At 48.0% G+C, this 21,116-nt stretch overlaps 1 protein-coding gene across 3 annotated transcripts in view; it reads left to right on the forward strand.

The window, feature by feature from the left end:
- Positions 1–20,481, forward strand: part of AP2B1 (adaptor related protein complex 2 subunit beta 1) — a gene marked incomplete at both ends in the record, with an annotated part of 74,650 nt that extends 54,169 nt beyond the window's left edge. For all 3 annotated transcript variants that reach the window (XM_082008432.1, XM_082008433.1, XM_082008434.1), the window contains 5 exons: positions 995–1,124; positions 9,851–9,935; positions 10,691–10,777; positions 19,209–19,363; positions 20,407–20,481. In XM_082008432.1, the coding sequence (XP_081864558.1) occupies positions 995–1,124; positions 9,851–9,935; positions 10,691–10,777; positions 19,209–19,363; positions 20,407–20,481 (532 nt within the window). The remainder of the gene's footprint in view (positions 1–994; positions 1,125–9,850; positions 9,936–10,690; positions 10,778–19,208; positions 19,364–20,406) is intronic.
- Between the last annotated feature and the right edge of the window lie 635 nt (positions 20,482–21,116).

Here is a 21,116-nt window from a genome sequence, read left to right on the forward strand (position 1 = left end):
TTTCAGCTCTCTAGAGCTGAAAACTGGAGAGCAAAGAATGGGGCATCTGCTGGTTTCTGAAAAAGAGTGACATACCCAGTACACCTGTGGCTGACTCTGTGCAGAGACAGTATCAGTTTTTTAGTGCATAACATAAAAATACACACCTAGATATCTTTGTTCTGTAAATGGTCTTACTGCTTCTGAGCTGATGCGAGTTGCGCAAAAGAGAAACGTAGTCACAACCGGACACCAGAACTATCTTATGCATCTGAACTTTCATCTGCTTTCGAAAAGACGACGGTACATAGTACAGAAGTGTTATGTTAGATGTTAGCTGCTTTTCCTCTTCTCCACACTAAGTAGAGGTGCCTGTGGAATTACATGCCTCCTGGGACAAGTCAACACTGGCTTTGCCGTGGTGGTATACGTCCCCAGCTGAAGGAGCCTCAAACCAAACAACAGAGCCAGACACTGTCATTTGGGACCAGACAGCTGGCTGCTTTGATTCATTTGTTCTCCAGTGCTCTGTTACAAACTGCGTACTCCTCCTTGGCTATATATTTGTTCTGTGTTGGCTCCAGTTCCTTCTCCCATGGCTCCCAATGATATAACAGCCATGCAGTGTGTGATATACTCTACTTCTAGTGCTCTGCAGCTCTAAGACAGAACCCACAGGCCTGCGTCTGAGTCCAGGTGCTGCTCCGTGCTGGGCAGGCTGCTGCTTAGCACATAGGCCAGTGCCGTGTGGGTAATGGAAGAGTGCCCGGATGCTGATCCCCTGGGCAGGATGGTACATGTTGTCAGGGAGACCGACCTGATTGAGTTTCCTGTGCTGTGTCCTACTTTGAGTGTCTGCTGTGGTGCACACTGAGAGCTGTGTTCCTCCCCTGCAGTAACAGCAGGGACAGCTCAGGAATAATGGAAAAATAAACTAGCTTGTGCTTGGCAAAAGGGGAATAGGTGTTGGGCAATGCAGTGCTGCTCTCATCACTTCTGTTTTTCTCTTGCCCAGCTTCGGGGTCATCCCAAGCACCCCACTGGCCATCCACACACCTCTGATGCCAAACCAAAGTATTGATGTTTCCCTGCCCCTCAACACTCTGGGACCAGTCATGAAAATGGAACCTCTGAACAACCTCCAGGTAAGGATTGTCTCATTCTGGGCAGCAAGGAGATCAGCAGGTGCTCAGCCCAGTTTGTTTGTCTCAACACAATGTGGTAAGACTCTAGTAACAAAATACCATGTGTATAGGGTAAGCTGGCAGACCTCATGGATGTGGGCCATGAGTCTGGCCAAGACTTCCTATTCCTTTTTCCTAGTCTCTTCTAGCAGGACTAAAGCAGGCACTTGAATTTTATGAGTTTGCCTTTTCAAACACCTCAAACCCACTGCTTGCATCTGTGTAGATTGTCTGCTCCAGTAACACTCTTCTGTAAACCAGGTTTGAGGTTTGGTTGGGCTTATGAACTGGAGCCCCTCTGAACAGAGAGCGTGCATGCTTGTGGTGGAGTGGGCAGCAAGAGCTGTCAGCAAGAATTGAGGCAATTAAAGGAACTGCAGGAAAGATGGCAGCTGCTGAGTGATTAATATTTCTCTAGTGCTCTTAAGTTCCAGCATGCTCTACAAAGGCATTGGCACATCCCTGCCCCACATAGCTTAATCCAATGCAAACAAGATGTGTTCCAGGAAAGGCAGGGGAGAAGTGACATAAGCAGCCAGTGTTTCATTAATGAGGCTGTTGGTGCGTGTTGGGGACAGCATTCCCTAGAAGAGGCTTTTTATCAGATTGAGCTGCCAATCTGAAAAAGGCACAGCAGATCCAGAGAGATGTTCTCTTCTGGTTTGGACCCGAGACTGTCTCCATCAGTCCTGGCATGCCTCAGGGGCATTGGTCTACAAGTGCTCATCAGGCAGACAGTTCTCCCTGGAAGGAGGCTCTTCCCCACTGCTGCCATGTGCAGCCACCCTGTGGAGCAGAGCTCAGCAAGTGACTCCTGCCTCTGCTCTGGGTAGCTGGGTCCTCCAGGATGGTTTTCCCAGTATCCCAAAGATGCGCTTAACTTGCACTGTAGCATGTCTCGCTCACCTCAAGTCTCCAGGAGATGGAACTAGGTTGGGTTCCTGTAGCGTAGAAGCCCGTAGAGGGGAGTATTTTGAAGCAGCTCATTCTCTTTTTAGATTAAGAGAATGCAATGGAAGTTACTATTTATTCTTCCTGAGCAACTGTTTTTTTCCTTCTTCTGACTTCCATTCTGGGGCTTATGACTTATTGATGAGTCTTTGAGCAAACAGCTTGAAATAGCTTCTCTGGCGCTCAAACGAGCAGTCCTACACTCCAGCTCTGAGCTCAGTCATGCGATCGGGGGAGCATGCGGACAGTGAATGAATTACATGTGCTTGTCTTCCACAGAGGGCCCTTTCAGCTTGTGGAAAAGCTGAATTCCCTCTGCATCCAGGTCACGAGGATGTGGTTGCATCACTGCATTTGGGTCAGCTATGGTAAAATCTACCTCCTGCTCTGAAGGAAATTTGGGAGTCTCTAGGAGGCGACAGTCCTGATCCGCCTCCGTAACACTGGGGACTCTCTCAGCAAGGCATTCTTCAAGTTGCTGCTTCCTTTGATCAGGAAGGAGGTGAAGTGTTTGGGTTATTAAATCTCTAAAGGAATCAGAACACAGTTTGTTTCTTGTAGCGTCTTCTGCTAGAACAAAGCAAAGAGAAAACATGTGAGGAAACCTCCAGCTACCTTATATTGAGACAGCGGAGCATTCATTAGTGCCAGACTTAGTTGCTAATTTGCTAGCTCTCTCATTGCCATAGAAGTTGGCTGCCCTTTTACAATTGGGGAAGCTGCCATATGGAGTAATAGTATATTTCTCTGCAAAGAGTTGAATCATGATAGCAGATGCCAAGTTAAAAAGAGCACTCCCCTTACTTTTTTGACAGCAGTGGGTTTGATGGAGATCTGTCATTGTCCTGACAGCCAAGACTCTGGTTTTGTTTGGTGAGTTTGTGTAGAAATGATCTGTCTTGAAACATTCAGAAATTGTCTTGGTGACCTACTTAGGGAACAATTTATAGCATAATATGGGAGTAGAGAACACAAATGTTCCTGTATTCATTGAAGAACCAAAACACTCATCGAGTTGGATTTGCGTAATGCCGTTTTTCTGAGCTAGGGAACATTGAAGTAGATGCAGGGCTGATTTGAACCTGAGTACCTTGTGTTCATCTCCTATTCTGGTGGGTATTTTTTTGTTTCAGTAACAAGAAAAATAAGTCCTGAAGTAACCAAACTGATAGCTTGCAACTTTTTGTCATGTTAATTAGAAACTTCAAAGACTAGTTGTACATTCCTTAGGCAACTATTTCAGAAGTAATGAATTCAAGCCTTGTTCAGGTTATTTTTATTACCATTTCTAATCTTTCACCCAACCGAGCTGGTTTAATCTTAACATTTGTAATCATGGAAAGAAATTAAAATATCTGACAAGTTAACAAGAAAGCCCTTTTTACAAGAAGATGAGGAAGACTGAAATATTTTCAGAGGGTTACTTAAGTAAAATGTAACTATGGATCCCAACTGAAGAGTCTTCGGTTTGCCAGTGGCTTTGCATCTTGTGATAATGAATAGTAGGCTTTTCCCTCCCATCTCAAAGTAGTGATGATAATTTGACTGATGATCTGACCTGTTGACTCAGATTCAACACCCAGTCAAGCAAGCCAAAGTTAGACTGGGCAGAAGCACTGCAGGGCTAAACAGACTCCATCTCTGCTCTCTGGTTCATCTTCTTTACTTCTTGCAGATAAAAAAGCTGCTGTCAGAATGCCTGTGGAGTGTGCCTGTTGCTAAAGAAAATCTGACTTAGTTATATGAGCGCTGCTAACTTCTGCTGGGGGACACTCCTGCAGTGCCTTGTCAGCCTTTCGGAGGCTACCTGGCACTTGTAGGTGCTGTGATTCCCCTGCGCAGAGCTGCCTCTGCAGAGCGTGGCACTCGTAAGTCATAACAAGCTCTTGCCCAAAGGCATGCGAGAGGCTGTGTTGAGCTTCTTGACAAGTATTTGGTAGCCGTGGCTCGTTTGCCAGCCAGGGAGATGGCTCTAGTAGTTGTACAGGTTTGCTTGGGTCCTGTAGTTGCCTTTTCACAGTCAAAGCAGTGAAACCCCTCTGATGACATGTAGGCCGTCAGGCTTGTACCTGGTGGAAGAGATGGGGTGGATGAGGTATCTTCGCCACCATGGGTATGGGACCTTGAACTCTCAAAGAGGAAAATAGGTTCTGAAATAGAGATTTGCATTAATGAGGAATCTTCTTTCCAGATACTACTTCATCTTCAAGTCATATTTGGAATAAGAAAATGACTGGGATGAAAGCCTTTCTATGCTAAAGAGAACAACTGTTCCCAATAAATGGTCTTTCAAGGGCTGTGAAGTGCTGTGAAATCAGAATAGCAGGTTTGTTCATTTGGGTACGTGTGAATTCCTCCCCTAACCCTGGAAATGGGTGAAGTGGAGCCAGCCTGCTGAGAGAGTTTCGGAGCTCAGGCCTGACCTGTCATGGCACGAATACGATAATCTTTTCTATGAGATGGTAACCACTTGCAGGAGACGATACAATCGAAAACAAGCTGCAGGGACTCCCGGAGCAGTAGCGAGTCTGAGCCTGGAGCATTTCCATTCTCTTGGGACCCACATTCAAAAGTGACAATCAGTGTGTTGCATTCCCCAGTGTTACCTGCTGCCAACTGCCGGGGCTGTTTGTTGCAGCTACTGAGCAAGCAACTGAAAAAAGCATAGCTTCACTTTTCCAAAATGCCTGTAGAATGATCTGGTGAATATTGAAAAAGGGAAGGATCTGCCAGCTGCATTTTTTCCTGAAAAGTGACACTTGGAAACACAGGCCTCTCCCTTGCTGCTAAGCAGTGTGAGGTGCAGGACACTTTTTTGTTTCTTCCAATGACTTTGGCAAAACATTTCTATAAAGGCAGATGAAGGTGCAGCTTCTTCACTGAGATGAGATCAGTCTTGCTAATGCACTAGATGATACTTATCCTTCCACACTCAGTTCTGCTGTAACTCATCACCTGTGCTCCTCTGCTCTTCAGTGTCTCACTTGCAATGCAGACCCGCTGGAGCTCTCATTCATCAGAAGCGTTAATGTATCTCGGGTCACAAATGTAGAGCTCTGGGTACTTGGAAACAGATTTCACACATTCAACTCTCCATAAAAACGAGGCTGAGAATCAATGTAAGCAGCAAGTCCAGCCAGCAGATGTTTTCCCTTCAGAGGCTGCTTGATAAATGGCTCAATATCTGCCTGTGTGTGAGCTGCGTCAAAATTACTGGACCAAGCACCACAGAACAGCCTTGGGCAGCTGGATGTGGAAGGTACTTTCTTGGGTTTGTTGCCTAGGTTATTTTTTTTAACAGCCTCTACTAGTGAGAGTCATATTCCAGCAAAGAGAACCCTCCTGGGAGCTCCTTGAATTAAGGACCCATATCACAGCTTGGCATCTGCAGCCAGTTCCTAGCTCAGCTGTGGAAAGCTGTTGGCTTGCTGATTGAGGGCAGGTCTGCCACATGGTACGGCACATTTGATAAAATACGTATTTTGAACTGCAAGTACAGCCAAGCACACATGAGAGCGTAACCCTCCCAAGTAACTCGCTGTTCCCTGACCACTGACGTAAGCGGTGTGCCCGGAGATGACGGCCGCAGCCAGCGGCGCAGCACCCAGCCTCGCTGTCTGCGTGCAACTCCGCTGCTCAGGCTTGAGACTTGTACCTGTAGGTAGAGCATCTGGCTGGCAGCGGCTGTCAAGCACCCGTAGGATCCTGAGAACCCTACCTGTCAAACAAAATGAAGTGAAGTAGCTAGCACTCCCTGGGGGCATCTGACAGCCAGAGCGGCAGACTGTCACAGAGTAAACCGTGACCTTGTGCTGGCAGAGGTAAAAAAGGCTCTGCAGAGGAGAGGAGTTCTCGCCTTAACAGTTTGGCTGCTACCAGGCTCTAAAGCAAAACTCAGCTTGAAGTAAATCCTTAATTTAGTGTAGGTGCTAATGGGATTCCAAGTGGGTATGTTGTCTACTTGCTGCTGATGGAAAGCATCTGTGTTGCTTTCAGACTTGACTTTGAAAGTTGATTCTTCTGCTCAAGTCTGGGATTTAAAGCATCAGAAACCTACACTATTGAAGGAAATAACTTAGCATTGTTCTTATGAGGTACCTCATCCCCAAAATACCATGTGTTGGCTGTTAGAGGATAGACAGGACACCAGAAGGGTGCTCATGCTACAAGGCGAACAAATATGTTCGAGGGGTTATTTCTGGAGGTGCTGCTTCCTCTAGTCAGATCATGAACACAGCGTAAGTGATTGGGAACCCTCTGCCAATTTTTAGTGGGCTCACACCTTTTCAACAGTGAAGCATCACATGAAAATCTGGCACCTTTTGACTTTTATCCCTCCGAAGCTTTGTGGTCTGCTTGACTGAATTCACAAGGTAGTAATATTTTTTTTTCCTCGTTTCAAAAAGATCACAGATGGAAAGTAATTTTTATTCAAAATGCTTCTGTTTCAGCTTTCAAATGTCTAAAGCTGAAGGTGCTGTTAAAGATTTAATAGTTCATGTCCAGGTTGGAAGGTTAAAGCTGCAAAGCCACAGGCAAAGTCTGAACTGGAGGATTTATTGAATGCAAGTGGAAGTTCCTTTCAAGCATGTCAAACCTGGAGAGACTTTTTAACTACTGGTATCACTTTAGATGTCATTGATTGTTTCCGGGTACACGCTCCCACCTAAGGAGCACTGGATCTTTTTTTGGCAAGTAGCTGTTGTTAGCTACTCAACTTCTCACGGGCGCTGCTGTGGATCTGCTTGCTGCCTGCATTTGTTTTTGTAGCCTGTCAGATGGCACTGGGTGCTCCTGATGTGGCCGTGCAAAGGTTGAGGCGTGCCCTTGGAAAGTTGTTATCGGCTGGTAGGGCCTCTTAGCCTCTTCTTGGTGCAGGCTTTCCTGTCCAGGTGTCTGCAGGTGGCTTTTCATGGACCAGATCTTGGGGACAGCAGTGCTAAGATTGCATGCGGGGCTGTTCAGGGGAAGCACGTGGTGTTGAACAAGGGAAGCTGGTCTTGAAAAACTTTCCAGTCTTGTCCCAGTGCTATAGGTTTAAGGCGACTGTAGCTTTTTCCTTTCCTGTTTGCAAAAGTTACTTGTAGCAGCTAGTTTCTACATCCTTATAGATACTTGCAATGTGACATGTGGTGTCACTGCTGAACCCAGTGATCCTGTTATTTGTAACAGCTGGTTTCTGTATCCTTACAGATATTTGCAAGGTGACATGTGATGTCATTACTGCACCCAGTGATGCATTTTGGGAGGAAGGCTGGCATGTGGCTTGGTTTTCTTTGCTGGGAAGAAATCGCACTTCAGAGGATCTTAATTGGGTAGCTCTCCAGAGTATAGCCGAAGCAGCTTACTCAGTATGTTTCTGCAGAGTTGAGAAGCAGGTCAGCAGATACCTTTTTATAGCATTCTTGTAACTGCGGGGACAGGGTTAGAATATTAATTTGGAGTGTGCCTCTAGAACTGTGACTGGAGAGAAGGCACTGCTTTCCAGCCCCTCTTGTAAGAAACTGCTGCTGTATGGCAACAACAATTAGCTACAAAAGCTAAGTAATCTCTGTTGTTCTAAGGCAATTAATCATTAAATCAGAGTTGGAAAAGATCTTAGGTCACGCAGTGTAGTCCCTGCTATGCTTTGTTGTTTTGCTAAAGTTCCTCTTTAGCAATGCTCTTTGAGAGCATTGACAAGGCTGATTTTAAATACTCCAAGCACTGGAGCTTCTCTTTTCCTCAGGAGAATTTTGTGCTGCTTAATAATTCTTACTATCAAGTTTTCCCAGACATTTAGCCTAAATCTTTCCTCTTCTGGCTCATCTCCATGACTTATATCCAAGCATAGCATCTGGAATGGCTACACTGCTGTCCCTTCCCCAGCTTTCCTCTCCTACCCTCAGAGCTGCATTTTTGGCTGCTCACCCAGTCTGTTCAATCACATTTTGCAGAGGTGAATCACTAAGTCCATCCACCGATCTGCTTTTGCCCCTCTGGCTTCAGTGCCTGTAGCTCAAACACTAGACACTCCAACTCGTGAGTGTGACGCCAGCAGTCGAAGCCTGTGACAGCTCCCCATTACAGAGGAACAGTTCCTTCCCCCCCCCCCCAGGTTGCACCATCATTTACATGGTTTTACTGGGCTTTAAACTAATCCCTTCTTAAGCTGATTTGCACTGTGGGAATTAAATATAAGCTGCTGCTTTTAGTGATGGCCGAAAGTAGAAACCCCACAGACTGTCACATCTACCTTTCTGCTTTCTTTGCACTTCTGGGACCTTCCTAATTGCTACAAGAGTTCGTTCAGGAGCTTGATCTCCTACCACTTGTCCTCTGGCTTGCATGCATGTCTAATCAGCTGACTTGGGCTTGAATTCTCTGGTTTATTCCCCTCCCTTGTCTATCTGCAGCTGTTTTTACCAACATTTGGGGATGTCTTTCTAAACCTGCCACAGATTTTCTCAGCAGGACACTAATATATCTAATTACTAATGTGAATAGTTTGTCTTGGCATAAATCTTTGTAGCAGCAAATATACTTCTTTGGCTCAGCTTTTAGCATGGTCTGGTTTGTGTTTCAGCTGGATGACAAATTGGAGAACTCCTGGGATTTTTCAAAGGAAGTAGGAGCTCAAACAGCTCCTGAAATTCAGGGCTCCCCACACAACCTCAATACTGCATCTCTCTTACAGGCTAAGTTTCCTTTGTTGTAAGCAGTGGCAGGTGCCTGCTGAACTTTTCTTCCATGACAGGCTATCACTATGTGGGATGATGTGAGGAGAGCGTGAGAGGCATGGAAATAAAGCCCAGAGCTAACTTTTTCTGTGCTATATTATGACAGTGCACTTTCTCAGACCTCCGGTTTGCTCCTGCTGTACCATCAGCTCTCAGCCTGGGGAAAACTGAAAGTGAGGTTGCTCTCTGTGTTAGCAGAGATCAGTCAGTAATGTGGCAAGCATGTGTGATAAAAGGCAACCCAGTGCATCTCCCTGGCTGGCGAAGTTTAATGGCACTAAGAATTAAGTCTTTTGTCAAGTGATCTTTTTCTACCTGCCTTGATTGCTCTGCAGCAGGGCTTTCTTCTTCCAGGAGTCAATACCCAGAATGTGTTCACTATATAGCTTTCCCTAAGGTAAAGGCAGGAGATTTGGGAGATGCTGCGAGGAAGGTGCAGGCAGTGAAGCCGCTTCAGGCTTTCTAGAAAGTGTCTGGGCTGAGATACGACAGATCGAGGAGTCTGCGTGTTCAGACATGACTGAGAAAATAAATACACAGGGGTTTGGAGCTGGGAATTACAAGAGTGAAATGGCAAAGAGAGGTGGTGGAGAAACTCACGTGCAGTATGACAGGCATGAGAGTAGCTGTGTGCAGCCAAGAAATATGAACCTACCTTGGAGGTGGAAGAAGTGAGGGGAGGGAGAGGCTGAACGAGAGCAGAGAAGAGCAAGGACCCTGGCTGTGACCCCATCAGTGCACTTGGCTCTGAAGCAGCATCGTGAAGTGCTTATAGGAGAAGAATGAGCAGCTTTTAGTGAAAATGGAGTGAGCACAGAGGGGTGGGACTGACCTTTGTCTGAAACTACCCAGAAGCTCAGTGACACCTCTCCAGGTAGTCTCACATTCAGACCTGACCTCTGCTTGGAGAGAGTACTCACCTGCCCGCGCACTGTCGATGAGACTGCGCAAAATCTTGGGATCCCTTTGGACTTCCAGCTGATGGAGACGCTTTAACCCCCGTTTCTTCCATAACAGGTGGCTGTGAAAAACAACATTGATGTCTTTTACTTCAGCTGCCTAATTCCTCTCAACGTGCTTTTCGTAGAGGATGGCAAAATGGGTGAGTGCTTCTAGGTCTGTGGTCAGCCTCCTTCAGCCAGACTGTGCAAGCAGCACCCAGCTGGGTGCACTTGTCCCATGGCCGAGATGCACATGTGCTTGGCCATGATCTTCATGTCAGTGTATCTCAGCAGCCTGAATCAATCTGTAGTGGTTTTGGTAGCCTGTCCCTGTTGTCCTGCAATTCTAATAGCTACCAGAACCCAAGTCCTCTGCTCTGATTCTCTCCACCAGACAAGGGGTGAATTTGTTGTCTTTGAGGCTGATTTGGGGGTTGGGGGTTTTTTGGGGGTTGTTTGTTTTTTTTTTGCGGGGAAGGAGGGTTTCATTCGCTCAAATGGGTCTGGGATTTGCCCCCATTCTGCTTTCACTGTAATTCATGTGTTCCTGGTCACCTTTATTATTAAATTGTTGTTTGAACTGGCTGGGAATTAGCTTGAAAAGCAGCTTTCACTATAACATAATCCTAAATGTGTGGGTCTGCTTCCTTGTCAAATCCTGCCTGTTCTTGGTTTGTAAACAGCTCGTACGGTAAAGATAGTCTCTGGTTTGGGAGTTCCAAAATCCATCAAAGCTTTGTTGCTTTTACAGTGGCACTGAGGTTGGTATAGGAGCAAATCCTGGATCTGACCACAGCAGGGCAAAACGTGACCAAAAGATCTTTTGTGTGTCTACCTTGCATCATTCTGCAGTGAATTAATTAATGCTCCGGTCCTGTGAGGACCCAGGAGTGCTGATTGTCTTTCTCATTTCTAGAGCGCCAGGTCTTCCTTGCAACATGGAAGGATATTCCAAATGAAAATGAGCTTCAGTTCCAGATTAAAGACTGTCACCTGAATGCTGGTGAGTAGCTTAATTCTACCATGCTGCGAGCGCTTCTGATGTATGGTCACTGGCCATCACCTTATTAATAGCATTGTCTGTGGCTAAGGGAAAGATGGGCATTGCACTTATGAACAGAATGGCTTTGGATCCTAGGACTTGTTTCAGTAAAAACTTTAGCTGGGCTCCCATAAAAGCACATCTAAAATCCCTGATTTTAGATTTTGCCTTTCTGTTTCTTCCTTTCCTTGTGGACTTTGTATTCTTGTTTCTCTCTTATACTTTGTTTCTCTGCAAAGCCGCCCTTTTAAATAGAGCTGAACGCAGTGTTGGGGCTGTACAGCAATCTTGTCCTGCTACTGTGTGTTTCACAGTAGGTGTTCCAGCCCTGTCTTTAACCTACTGCACAACCCTGGGTCAGTCACTTCACCTTACAGCATCTGCTTGCTTTCTGTTGTGAGGGAGTAACCCTATGTACCACTATAAGATGTTTTGACATCTGTGGACAAGCCATGTAAGAAGAGTTTTGGTCTGCTGTTGTTAGCTGATATAATTGATGCATTTTGATCATACTCTGTCCTGTTCAGCTCTAGTGTTTAGCCATCCAGTTGCCTCTGTGAGCATCCTACTTGTACGTATGACCTTACTCCTGCTGAAGGATGAGGGAGTGTAAAACAGTGGAATGGGGCCAGCGTAGCAGCTTTGCTTTTGTTCAAAAGGTTCTGGATAGGAGCCAAGTGATTCTACCAAAAGCTGCTGTATTTCACAGAGAAAAAAAGTGTTCCTATTGATTACAAACCCCGTAACCTTTTTATTCGCTTGTGTCTGCTATTACACAATGAACACCCTCTTGCTTCAATTGCAGACAGAAACCATGGGTCCCTTTGTACTCATAATTATTACTATTTTGGAATATAAAAGATGAAGCACGCAAGAGGGGAAAAAATAGCAGCTGTTGGACCTTATGACTTGATTTCACTGTGGGGTTTCAAATGAGAGGAACCTCTGCGCCTCCTCCAGCCCTCCCTCTGCTCCTGACCGAGCTTGGCATAGCTTCTCCCCTGCACTGCAGTGCTGCTGCCGGTAATCCTTGTGCCCTGACCGTGCCCTGACCGTGCCCTGACCGTGCCCTGACCGTGCCCTGACCGTGCCCTGACCGTGCCCTGACCGTGCCCTGACCGTGCCCTGACCGTGCCCTGACCGTGCCCTGACCGTGCCCTGACCGTGCCCTGACCGCGCTGTCCCGAGCTCTTTACCAACATTTCTGATTTGAGGTGCAGCTTCGCCTGTTCGGTGCCGGGGTGATGCGGTGCTGGTTAGCAGAGGGTGTAGTTGGGAGGGAGGTAAGGGGGGTGTGGCTGGGAAGATGAGCACAGGCGATCCTGCAGAATGGCCCGTGCTGCCTTCTCCCTCCAGAAGAAAATGTTAGAAAATGTGGGGTGAGAGGCAATGCTCCTCATTCAGGGAGGGTTTGCCAGCTCGAGACCAGACTGCTTGCTCAGGCCTGCTTGAATTGGTGATTCTCAGTGGAGAATGTGTTACTAGCTCGCAGGGAGAGCACGGGCACGCCGGGCGGTTTCTCTGCAGTGCTATCTGCAGCCATTGCCAGGGCTCAGATGAGAAGAGGCTTCTCTCGGTGCTTTAGGAAGAGCCCTGGACGCAGTGCCTCTCCCGAGCACAATCCGTCACTCGGGATGCTCGGGGGTGTGCAGGATCTGCCAGCCTCCTTGGCTTATGTACGGGAGAAAGTGGGTCATGTCTCAAACAGATTTCAAAGACTTCCATCCACTGAGGCTTCTGTTTTTGTATTTCCGCTGCCGACACCTCCTCCCTGTTGTGACTATACTGGCCGTTTCCTTCCTTGACCACCTGGGCTTCGGCACAGAGCAGGCCAATAGCTTGCAGGAGGGACAACCAGGGAAATCTTGTGTGCTTGTCTTTAGTCTCTTGTATTTTAACTACCAATGCAACCCTGACTCAGTCTGCTGCTCGCCTTGATTTCATCTAAGCAGTAACCTCTTCTAGTACAGACCATCCTAAGAGCATCAAACCTGTCTGTCTGTATGAGGAATAGGCCCTCTACCCCATGGAGGGCTGGGCTTCCAGCATCCTCAGGGCTGGAGACTTCTGGCAGCGTGGCAAGTGGCTGGTGGTGCACGCCAGGGCAGAGGAGAAGTAAACTGGGTGAGCTCTGAGGACAGCTGAATCCATCTTGCTGCTAGTTTATACCAGAGTGAGGGTGCGTGTCGGGCCACGTGCTGCAGTAGGGTGATAGTCTTTCAAGATTCACAGTCTTGATCATTTAAATCCAGGGAAAATTGCCTTGTTTTAAGACACCTCCTTTCTTCCAAGAATAGCAGCTCTGGGTATAGCTTGATCCTTGTGGAGGAAAGACTGGTTCATGTTCAAAAGTCTCTCTTGTAGGAGACGCCGAAGCAGAATAAAGCTCTCAATCTGGGCTGTTGGCAGTTCTATTGTTCACCGATGAAATACCGCTGCGTACAGCTCATGTCACTGTATAAAACAAGGTACACAACGGCTGCCATGGCAGAGCTGCGCAGAACAAAGCCTGCGGATTTCAATGGCTCCCAAGTAAAATTTAGGAGATGCTGGCTTTTTGCAACTCCTTCAGCACAGACGGAATGCTTCTAAGCACCGCTGGCTCTGCAGAGGTGTGCAGCCGCCGTGTGAATCGTTATCCCTCCTCTCGCGTCCGCTCGGATAAGTAACTCGTGCTTCGCGTGAGCCCACCCACTTGGTGGCGAGTCGCCGTTGAGGCTCGGGGATGCGCCGCACCATTCATGCTTCGAGTCTGACCGATTCCAGCCCGGTGACACGAATTTAGCTGTGAGCTAAAAATACCTCTGCTCCCAGCTGATGTGCCCTAATGACAGTACCACCAGCCACTTCGCCAGAGCTGCGCGGCTGCGGTGGGCATCGGGCAGATGGAGCGGAGCGTGCCTAACGGCGCGTGGCGGCTGGGCAGAGGGCTGATCAGAAGCGTGGTCCCCGCACCCTCGGTGCCTGGCTTTTCTTCTAGCTGCAAAGAGCCTTTGCTTTCCTGAGCGCTTAGATCTGCGCTGTTTCTGCACCGTGTGAGAAGTGGGGATGAAGTCACGTGCAGACGTGCAGGAGGCCCTACTGAGCAGCCGGTTTTCTTCAATGGAGAAACTGAAATTTGAATTTCTTTTTCTTTAAACCAAAGTGAAATAGGCTTGGAACAGGGATTTTTAGGGGGCTGGGATTTTATCTGTCAAGAAAGCAGCCTGTGCATTTCTTTTACATCCTGTAAAAGGTTCTGTCTGTCACCGTGCTACAGTCACCTTACAGCACCTCCAGTGTAAACTGCCGGCTTTCCCCCAGATTATTTCTTTTGTTCCTTCAAACAAAAAGGAGATAAACACAGTCTATCAGTAGAGATGCTTCTACGTGAGTCTTACTCTTTGTGGGTAAAAGATCCATCCTGTGCCCACGAGGCAAGCCGACTAGGATTGACTCGAACTTTGATGGTTTGCAACGGGGATGGCAGAAAAATCTCCCGTCCCTGGCAGCTCACCCCTTAATGGGGCACAGAACAGCCAGAAAATCTTGGCTGCTGCAGGTAGCCCATGGCACCACAAGCTGAAACGAAAGGATAAGAGGATAAGGTGCCACGCTGCGGGGTGAGGAGCAAGTACTCTTAAGTGGTAGAGCTTGCCACTCTTTGTTTCCAAAAAAAGCAAGTCCTGGACCCTCAAAGGTATTCCCACAGTTTCCAGTGACTCAGAGGGGAGTGCTTAATTCTGGACCAGGGATTTGGGGCTCAGGTTCCCAGTGGTGAGAGCTGGCACTGGCCTGGGGCTGTTCTTTAGGGCTGGAGCTGTATGGCCATGGAGGAGCAAGTCTCGGCGGAGTTGTACTATGGGGCTAAGGTGTACTTAGGATGCAGTGCACATCCTGAATTTGTTAGAGCTCTGTTTCATGCATCTGCCTCTTAGGAAGAGGTTATGATAGTGCTATGGAGAAAATCGTATTCAGAAATACAACTTGTAATGAAAACACAAGGTCATGGTTATACCCCAGCATTCTCATCTCATGAACCATTGTGTGAAATTAATTGATTTGGGATTTTTAATGAAGATATAAGAATCTAGTGCATGAAAACAGATTCATAGACACTTGTAGCTCAAATAATCTGAGTGCTGTTTGTGCAACTGTACCAACTGAGGTTTTCCCTACAACTGAGCATGTGCTACAGCTTAGTTTGCCTTGTTTACAGTGGTTTTTCAATATGTTAAGTTTGATTAAATTTTAAGGGACTGCTACATTAAGCCAGGATATGCAAATCAGATTAGCTAAATGTTGTTCTTTTTTTAAATTCTGCTTACTCAAATCCACAGAGTGAAAGTGGACAAGCTGACTTGCCCATGGAGATTGAACGCCATTAAACAGGAGGCAATTAGTTTCTGTGCTGTCCAGCAGTTCTAGGAACTTTGGTTTTGCTTGCTTGTGACTGGTCCACAATTCGTTGTGAAACGACAGCTGTAGCGTTTGGAGTTGAATATGGCTTTATTGGTATGCAGTGGTCACTTTGTTTTTTCCCATGAGTAATTTGCTGATGCTAGAACAAAGAGAAATTGAATTTTCTTGCTGGAACAACCTGGGACACAACCATATGCAAGCTTCCCTGGTAAGGTTTTTTCCCGTATGTGCAAATCTAGTAACGTGATCATTTATTAAATTATAGAACCCATGCTTATTACATGTCTTGGAAATGAATGTACTGTCATAATATTGACCAAAGTGCCTCCCCACTGCATCCAAGTCTGCACATGCATTTGGTATTTGAATGCAGTTCTTGGCTGGGTGCTCAGAACCATTCAGGTGTTACAAGAAATGGTGTGGGGATGTTTTCAGCTATCACAGCATAAAATACAGGGATTAAATTTTACTTCCTGATATCCAGTGCTCACTGCAAAATGCCATGAAGGTCCAAGTTCAGAAAAGGTATGTTGTTGGTGTTGATTCTGAGTTCTGCGTGTCCTTTATGAAAACTCCTGTTGTTGCCAGTTGGTCATTTTGCCTGTTTGAGTTTGGGAGTGGAATTATTAAGCTGCACAGGTAGAAGATTTAAGCATGTCCTTTGCTTTACCCAGAAGGAGAGTGCTGTTGAAAAGAATTGGATAACTTCAGTGCAAGGGAGGAGACCTTGTCCGGCTGTTTATCCCTGCATGCCTGTCTTTCCATGTGTGCTATTTAGTTGTTGGACTGAGGTAGGGTAAAGAATTCTATGTAAAAAGCAAAAGAAAAGCAAAACAAACAAACTCCACAAACAAAAGTCCATTGTTCAGAGTTGAGTTGATGTCAGAGGCTTCCCTGGCCTTGATGATGGGGAAATCTTTCTGTATCCTTACATTGTGCTTGAAGAGGATTTTGAGAATAAGCATTGAGCCAAAAGAAAAAGCCCTACGGAAAGTTGCTTAGCAAGGTCAGATGTAGACTGTGCCATCTTGCAGAAGGACTCGGGTGGCTCTGGTTTGCAGCACGTGCGGGGAGACGCCTGCCCAGGCAGCATGGCTCAGCCCTCCTCCTGCCTGCTCCGGGCACTAGCCAGGGCTTCGCTGGGTGCTGCGCTCTCGCTCGGAAACCAGCGGTCCCGTTCAGGGCTGGGCTCAGCTCTCTGCTCCCAGCAAGTATCTGCCTTTTTGTCTTTTTTCTTATAGGTTGTGCTGTCACATGGCATTAGTGGCCCTGCCTTCAGCCAGGCACAGCCTAGCACTGTTGCTAAGCAACTCAAAATCCAAAATCCTGACACTCGGCAACACAAGAGGGATGGGAGCTGCTACCTGTGAGGAGAGGGGAGAAGGGGTGGGCTCTCACCAGTCCCCAAATCTGTGCAGAGAGAGGGGGCAGGAGGAGTCGGGCAAGCTGAGCATCAGCATTCCAGCCTGCTCACAATCGCTCCGGGTGTCTGGCTGAGACAGCATATGTTTTGTAGGGTTTCTTGCGCTCTTCAGAGGGTAACTGAGGTCAGACAGGGAGGTGGAAAACAGACTTCCCTAGGAGTTTGCCCTGCCTCAGTTTCCCTCCCTGTACCCCCTACAAGCACATCCCTACATGAAAATCTGCCTCCCCAGCCGTGGCAGCGGCTGTTTAAATGTTTAAACAACCATGTGTGTGCCATCACACGGTTGAAGGCCTTGGCGTAAGAGCAGCTGCTCTGCGGCCCCATCTCGCCCGCCGCTCCTCCAAAGCGCGGCTCCCCGGGCGGCAGGAGCGCTCCCCTCCTCTGCCGTCACACCGCGTGGTGGGGTCGCAGCCCCACAGCTGCCCAAATTACAGCTTCCCGTTGCAGCCTTGCTTCTGACCCTGCACCCACGCTTCCCAGGGAATGCCTTTGCTCTGACAGCATTCCCGGGCGGAGGGTCCCAGCAGGAGTAAAGGTTGCTGGAGGAAGTCATAATCCCTTGCCAGCAGTTCCACTTCCAGCATACATGTCCAGAGGGGCCTCAGACCAGTGAGGTTTAACCTCGGCCTGTTAAAAGTGGACAAACAAAATCACATTTCAGACCAACATCCCTTGCAAACAGTGATGCGTTCTCTAAGCCGGCGCTCGTGTTTGAACACCGTGCCTTCACAAAGCCCTGGAGGCTGCTCTCGCTGCTGGGTGGGCATGAGGAGGTGGGGGTTTGGGTTTTGTCCCTGGTGGGTGACGTCCCTCCAGCATGGGGGTCTCCCAGCCACACTCTCCGCACGGGGGACTGCTCTGCATTGCCCGTTTCCCTAATCCCTAATCCCTAATTGTACAGAGGAGGAATAGAGGTGGGAGGAGGAGACAGAGGGAATGAGGGCTTTTAAGCAGAGGATCTCATTAGTTCCTTATATCTGCCAGTTTCCATAGTAACTGGGGAAGAGAGGAAACCTAAATCTGAGCGCTTCTGGGTAGCTGGATGCCTGAACCCTCCTCGACCTGCACGCAGCCGCTCTGAAGCCTGGGCAGCGAGGGGGTTCAGCCCAGCCGCGGGCGAAGGGTCCGGGCTGCCCGTGGAGCTGCTCCACAGCTCTGGTCATCAGTGCTGCTCCAGGGAAAGGCAGCGGGTCCAGGTCTCTGCATCAGTGTGTGCATTTGGGGGGCCCTTTCTTTCCTGCTTCTACCATTCCCTGGTGCATGAACAGACTCAGCTGTCCCTCTCTAATCCCTCTGTGCACCAGCACAGACTTGTTTCCGTTCTCAAATCTGGCACTGATGCTGGCAGATCTCGGTGTTTAGGTGCAGGGACGGCTTAGAGCTGCACGGTTGCTTTGTGCCACTTCTCTGCTGCTGTCCTGTTCCTCACGCTCCTTGAAATGGATCCCACGTTCCCAGTCTCTTGGCTTTCAGTGCAAATTGGTTTAAGGCCACTTCTCTCCCTTGCTTTCTGTCAAAAGTGCCCGAGTTGCTGATAATGGTGTAGCATAGACATAGTGTTCTTCCTGGCCTGGGCAGAGAGGTTGAAGGGGTTACATTTCTCCTGTTGGGCACCATAAATGGGAATTTAATAAATGGGTGAGGCTTATCAGGTGTGGAGTCGTCCTCCCTGAGCCTTCCACCCAAAGTGGGAATGTGCCCCTTTCACTGGCATCCAAAGGCTGAGGTTTTCCCTGCTCTGTGCTGTGAAACCCCTTGGCACCCAGAGGCTGCTGGTTTGGGTCTTTGTGTTCTGCACATTTGCTTCTCTTCTTGTTTCTCTGAAAGGTCCCTTAGAAATAATGCCTGTCGTCGTTACGTGCAGACAGGTCTTCAGGTGAAATGGCACATCTTCTGCGAGCGCTGAGGTTATACAGTGTGTGAAAACTGTATCGCAGCCCTATGATGTTTAGAGCCAGATGCCTATGGGGTTTTTACCCTTTCAAGTGATTGTTTACAAAAAAAAAAAAAGGGATTTTTACTGCCTTGTAAGACATTGGTTTGGCCAGAAGTGTCTGTGCGTGAGGGGGGAAAGCAGGAGGGAGCTGTCGTGGTTGCAGCAGGACCTCAGAGCCAGGCACCCGAGCGAGCCTCAGGCAGTGATCTTTGTTCTTCTCCGCCTTCATCTTCTGACTTTTGGTGGCCTCCGGGTTAGCCTGCCTGGGGCTCCTTTGGGGTTATAGATAGAGCAGAGTCCTCTCACCCTCTGAGCTACAGAGTCTTGCCTTGATAAAGGCAGTAAGTCCTGAATGACCTAGGACAGTGAGCAGTCGGTGAAAGTCCTGCAAGACTGGCAAATACTTCACAAGTGGATCACAGCCTGAAAGGAATGAGGTGGGTCCATGGAAGCAAATTGGAATTTTTTCTCCTTGTGTCATGTCTGCTCCTGTCCCCTGGGGAAACTCTGGGGCGGAAATCAGGATTTCCCTGTGTGCTTGCATCCTGGGAGCGCTCCTCTGGGCTCTCTTGTGTCCGCAGATGATGAATCCGAATTAACAGATGTGGTTTTCTTCCTTCTCTCTGAAGACACAGTCTCCAGCAAACTGCAGAACAACAACGTCTACACCATCGCCAAGAGGAACGTGGAGGGCCAGGACATGCTCTATCAGTCTCTGAAACTCACCAACGGCATCTGGATCTTGGCCGAGCTTCGCATTCAGCCGGGGAACCCAAACTACACGGTGAGATGTCGGACGTGGAGCGATTTCTCCCTGCTTTGCCTAATGTGCTTGTTTTGGGGGAGATCCTGTTAATTTGACTTGGGGGAGGGAGTTGGGAATGCCCACTGAACTGGGAAAAACTAAGAAACAACAGAATTACACTGCTCTGTTACCAGTGAGCTGGGATAATGCCCACTCAGCAATGAGCAGTTACTTGCCAAGGTTACCCAGAGATAAAGCCAAGAGACATTAGCGAGGAAGCGCTGCCAGGATGCCCTTCCCCCTCTCATAAACAAGGAGAAATTTATGCCCTGCTGCGTTCCTGCGGTGGAGACCGGCTGTCTGGATGTCAGATGCTCTTTGGCCTTGCGCTGACATCAGCCTACGGCTGGTGGGAAGGTGCGCTCTGTCCTGCATCATGCACTCCCGTAGCTATTCTCGTTGCCTTTGCTCCCCTTCTGAGGACCTGTGTGTCTCAGCATCCTGATATTAGAGGATTTATCTCCTGTTGGAAGCTGTTCCAGGATTTTCAAGAAAAATCCACAGTTTGAGGACCCGTGGGGTGAAAGTGAGTGTTGGAAGGTGATTTAAAGTGTTTGCACAAGGATTGATGCCGCAAGCCTGGTCTCAGCCTGCTCCTTCCTTTAGAGAGGGGTGACAGCCAAGTTTGTGTCTGTCGGGACTGAGCAGCAAATCATTAGATGTCCCCAGGTTCAGCGCTGGGATTTACACCATGAGGGCGAGCAAGTCCCTTGTCTCAGTCTGGGGCAATGTCCCCTTCCTTCATGCCTGCAGAGGCACCTACATTTGTGAAGGAATTTGGGAACTCACAGTGGGAGTTTGCTTTCATGTACCTCCTCCTGCTTGTAGCAAGCTCTGAAAAGACAGTTTGGTGTTGGTGACGAAGAAAGCAGTACCCAGGAGAAATATTCTGAGCAACTGTCATCAACCATGCTGCCCAACCCATGCTGCAGGTCAGACATTTCCAGTTGCCTTCGTGGAGATGGTAGGAAGGCTCCTGCCTTCCTTTGCAGCGCCGCTAACCTCTCCTCTCTTCTCCGCAGCTCTCCCTGAAATGCCGAGCTCCCGAAGTGTCCCAGTACATCTACCAGGCCTACGATGCCATCTTGAAAAACTAACAGGAGATCAGCCTGTGCCTCACCCTGCAGAAGGAGGGGGGAGAAAAGGGTCCCCAGATCCTCCTTCACCACTGGTGTGGGGAAAAGCACTCTTAACTGGAAGCAGCTGTATTCATGTGTAGGATTTCAGTCAAAGGCACTGATTAAACAAGGTAGCAATTAGTATCCACGTGCTAACGATGATAGGGAACAAACCCCTTTGATATTTTTAGTGTCCATGGAGTTTGTAACCACTGCTTCGATTTCTCCTGTGTCCCCCTCGCCCCTCACTCGTTGTCCGTCCTTGTGGGCTTCTCCATTTTGTGCCAATGTTCAGTGTTTTCTAAATGGCTTTAGGCATAGTTACGATTTTGTAAAATACCGCTCACTGAAAAAAAAAAACCAAGCAAAAACCACACGTCGGCTCATTAAAACAAGGCAAAAGTGTCGAAAACATAACACTGCACTTTATTTTATATTTTTATACATTTTTTTGAGTTTTTTCTATTGTAATTGGCTTAAAGGGAAAGCGATTCCAAGGAAGTATTGGGAGCCCTGCAGGGACGTTGGGCTTTAGCAGGGTGAACACGGCCTCGGGGAACTAGGAACAGAGCCATCAGTTCAGTCCGTGGAGGCGGATGGAGCCCTAAAGAGAG

Source organism: Phaethon aethereus (genome assembly GCF_964289735.1).
Source record: "Phaethon aethereus genome assembly, chromosome: 19".
NCBI lineage: Eukaryota > Metazoa > Chordata > Aves > Phaethontiformes > Phaethontidae > Phaethon > Phaethon aethereus.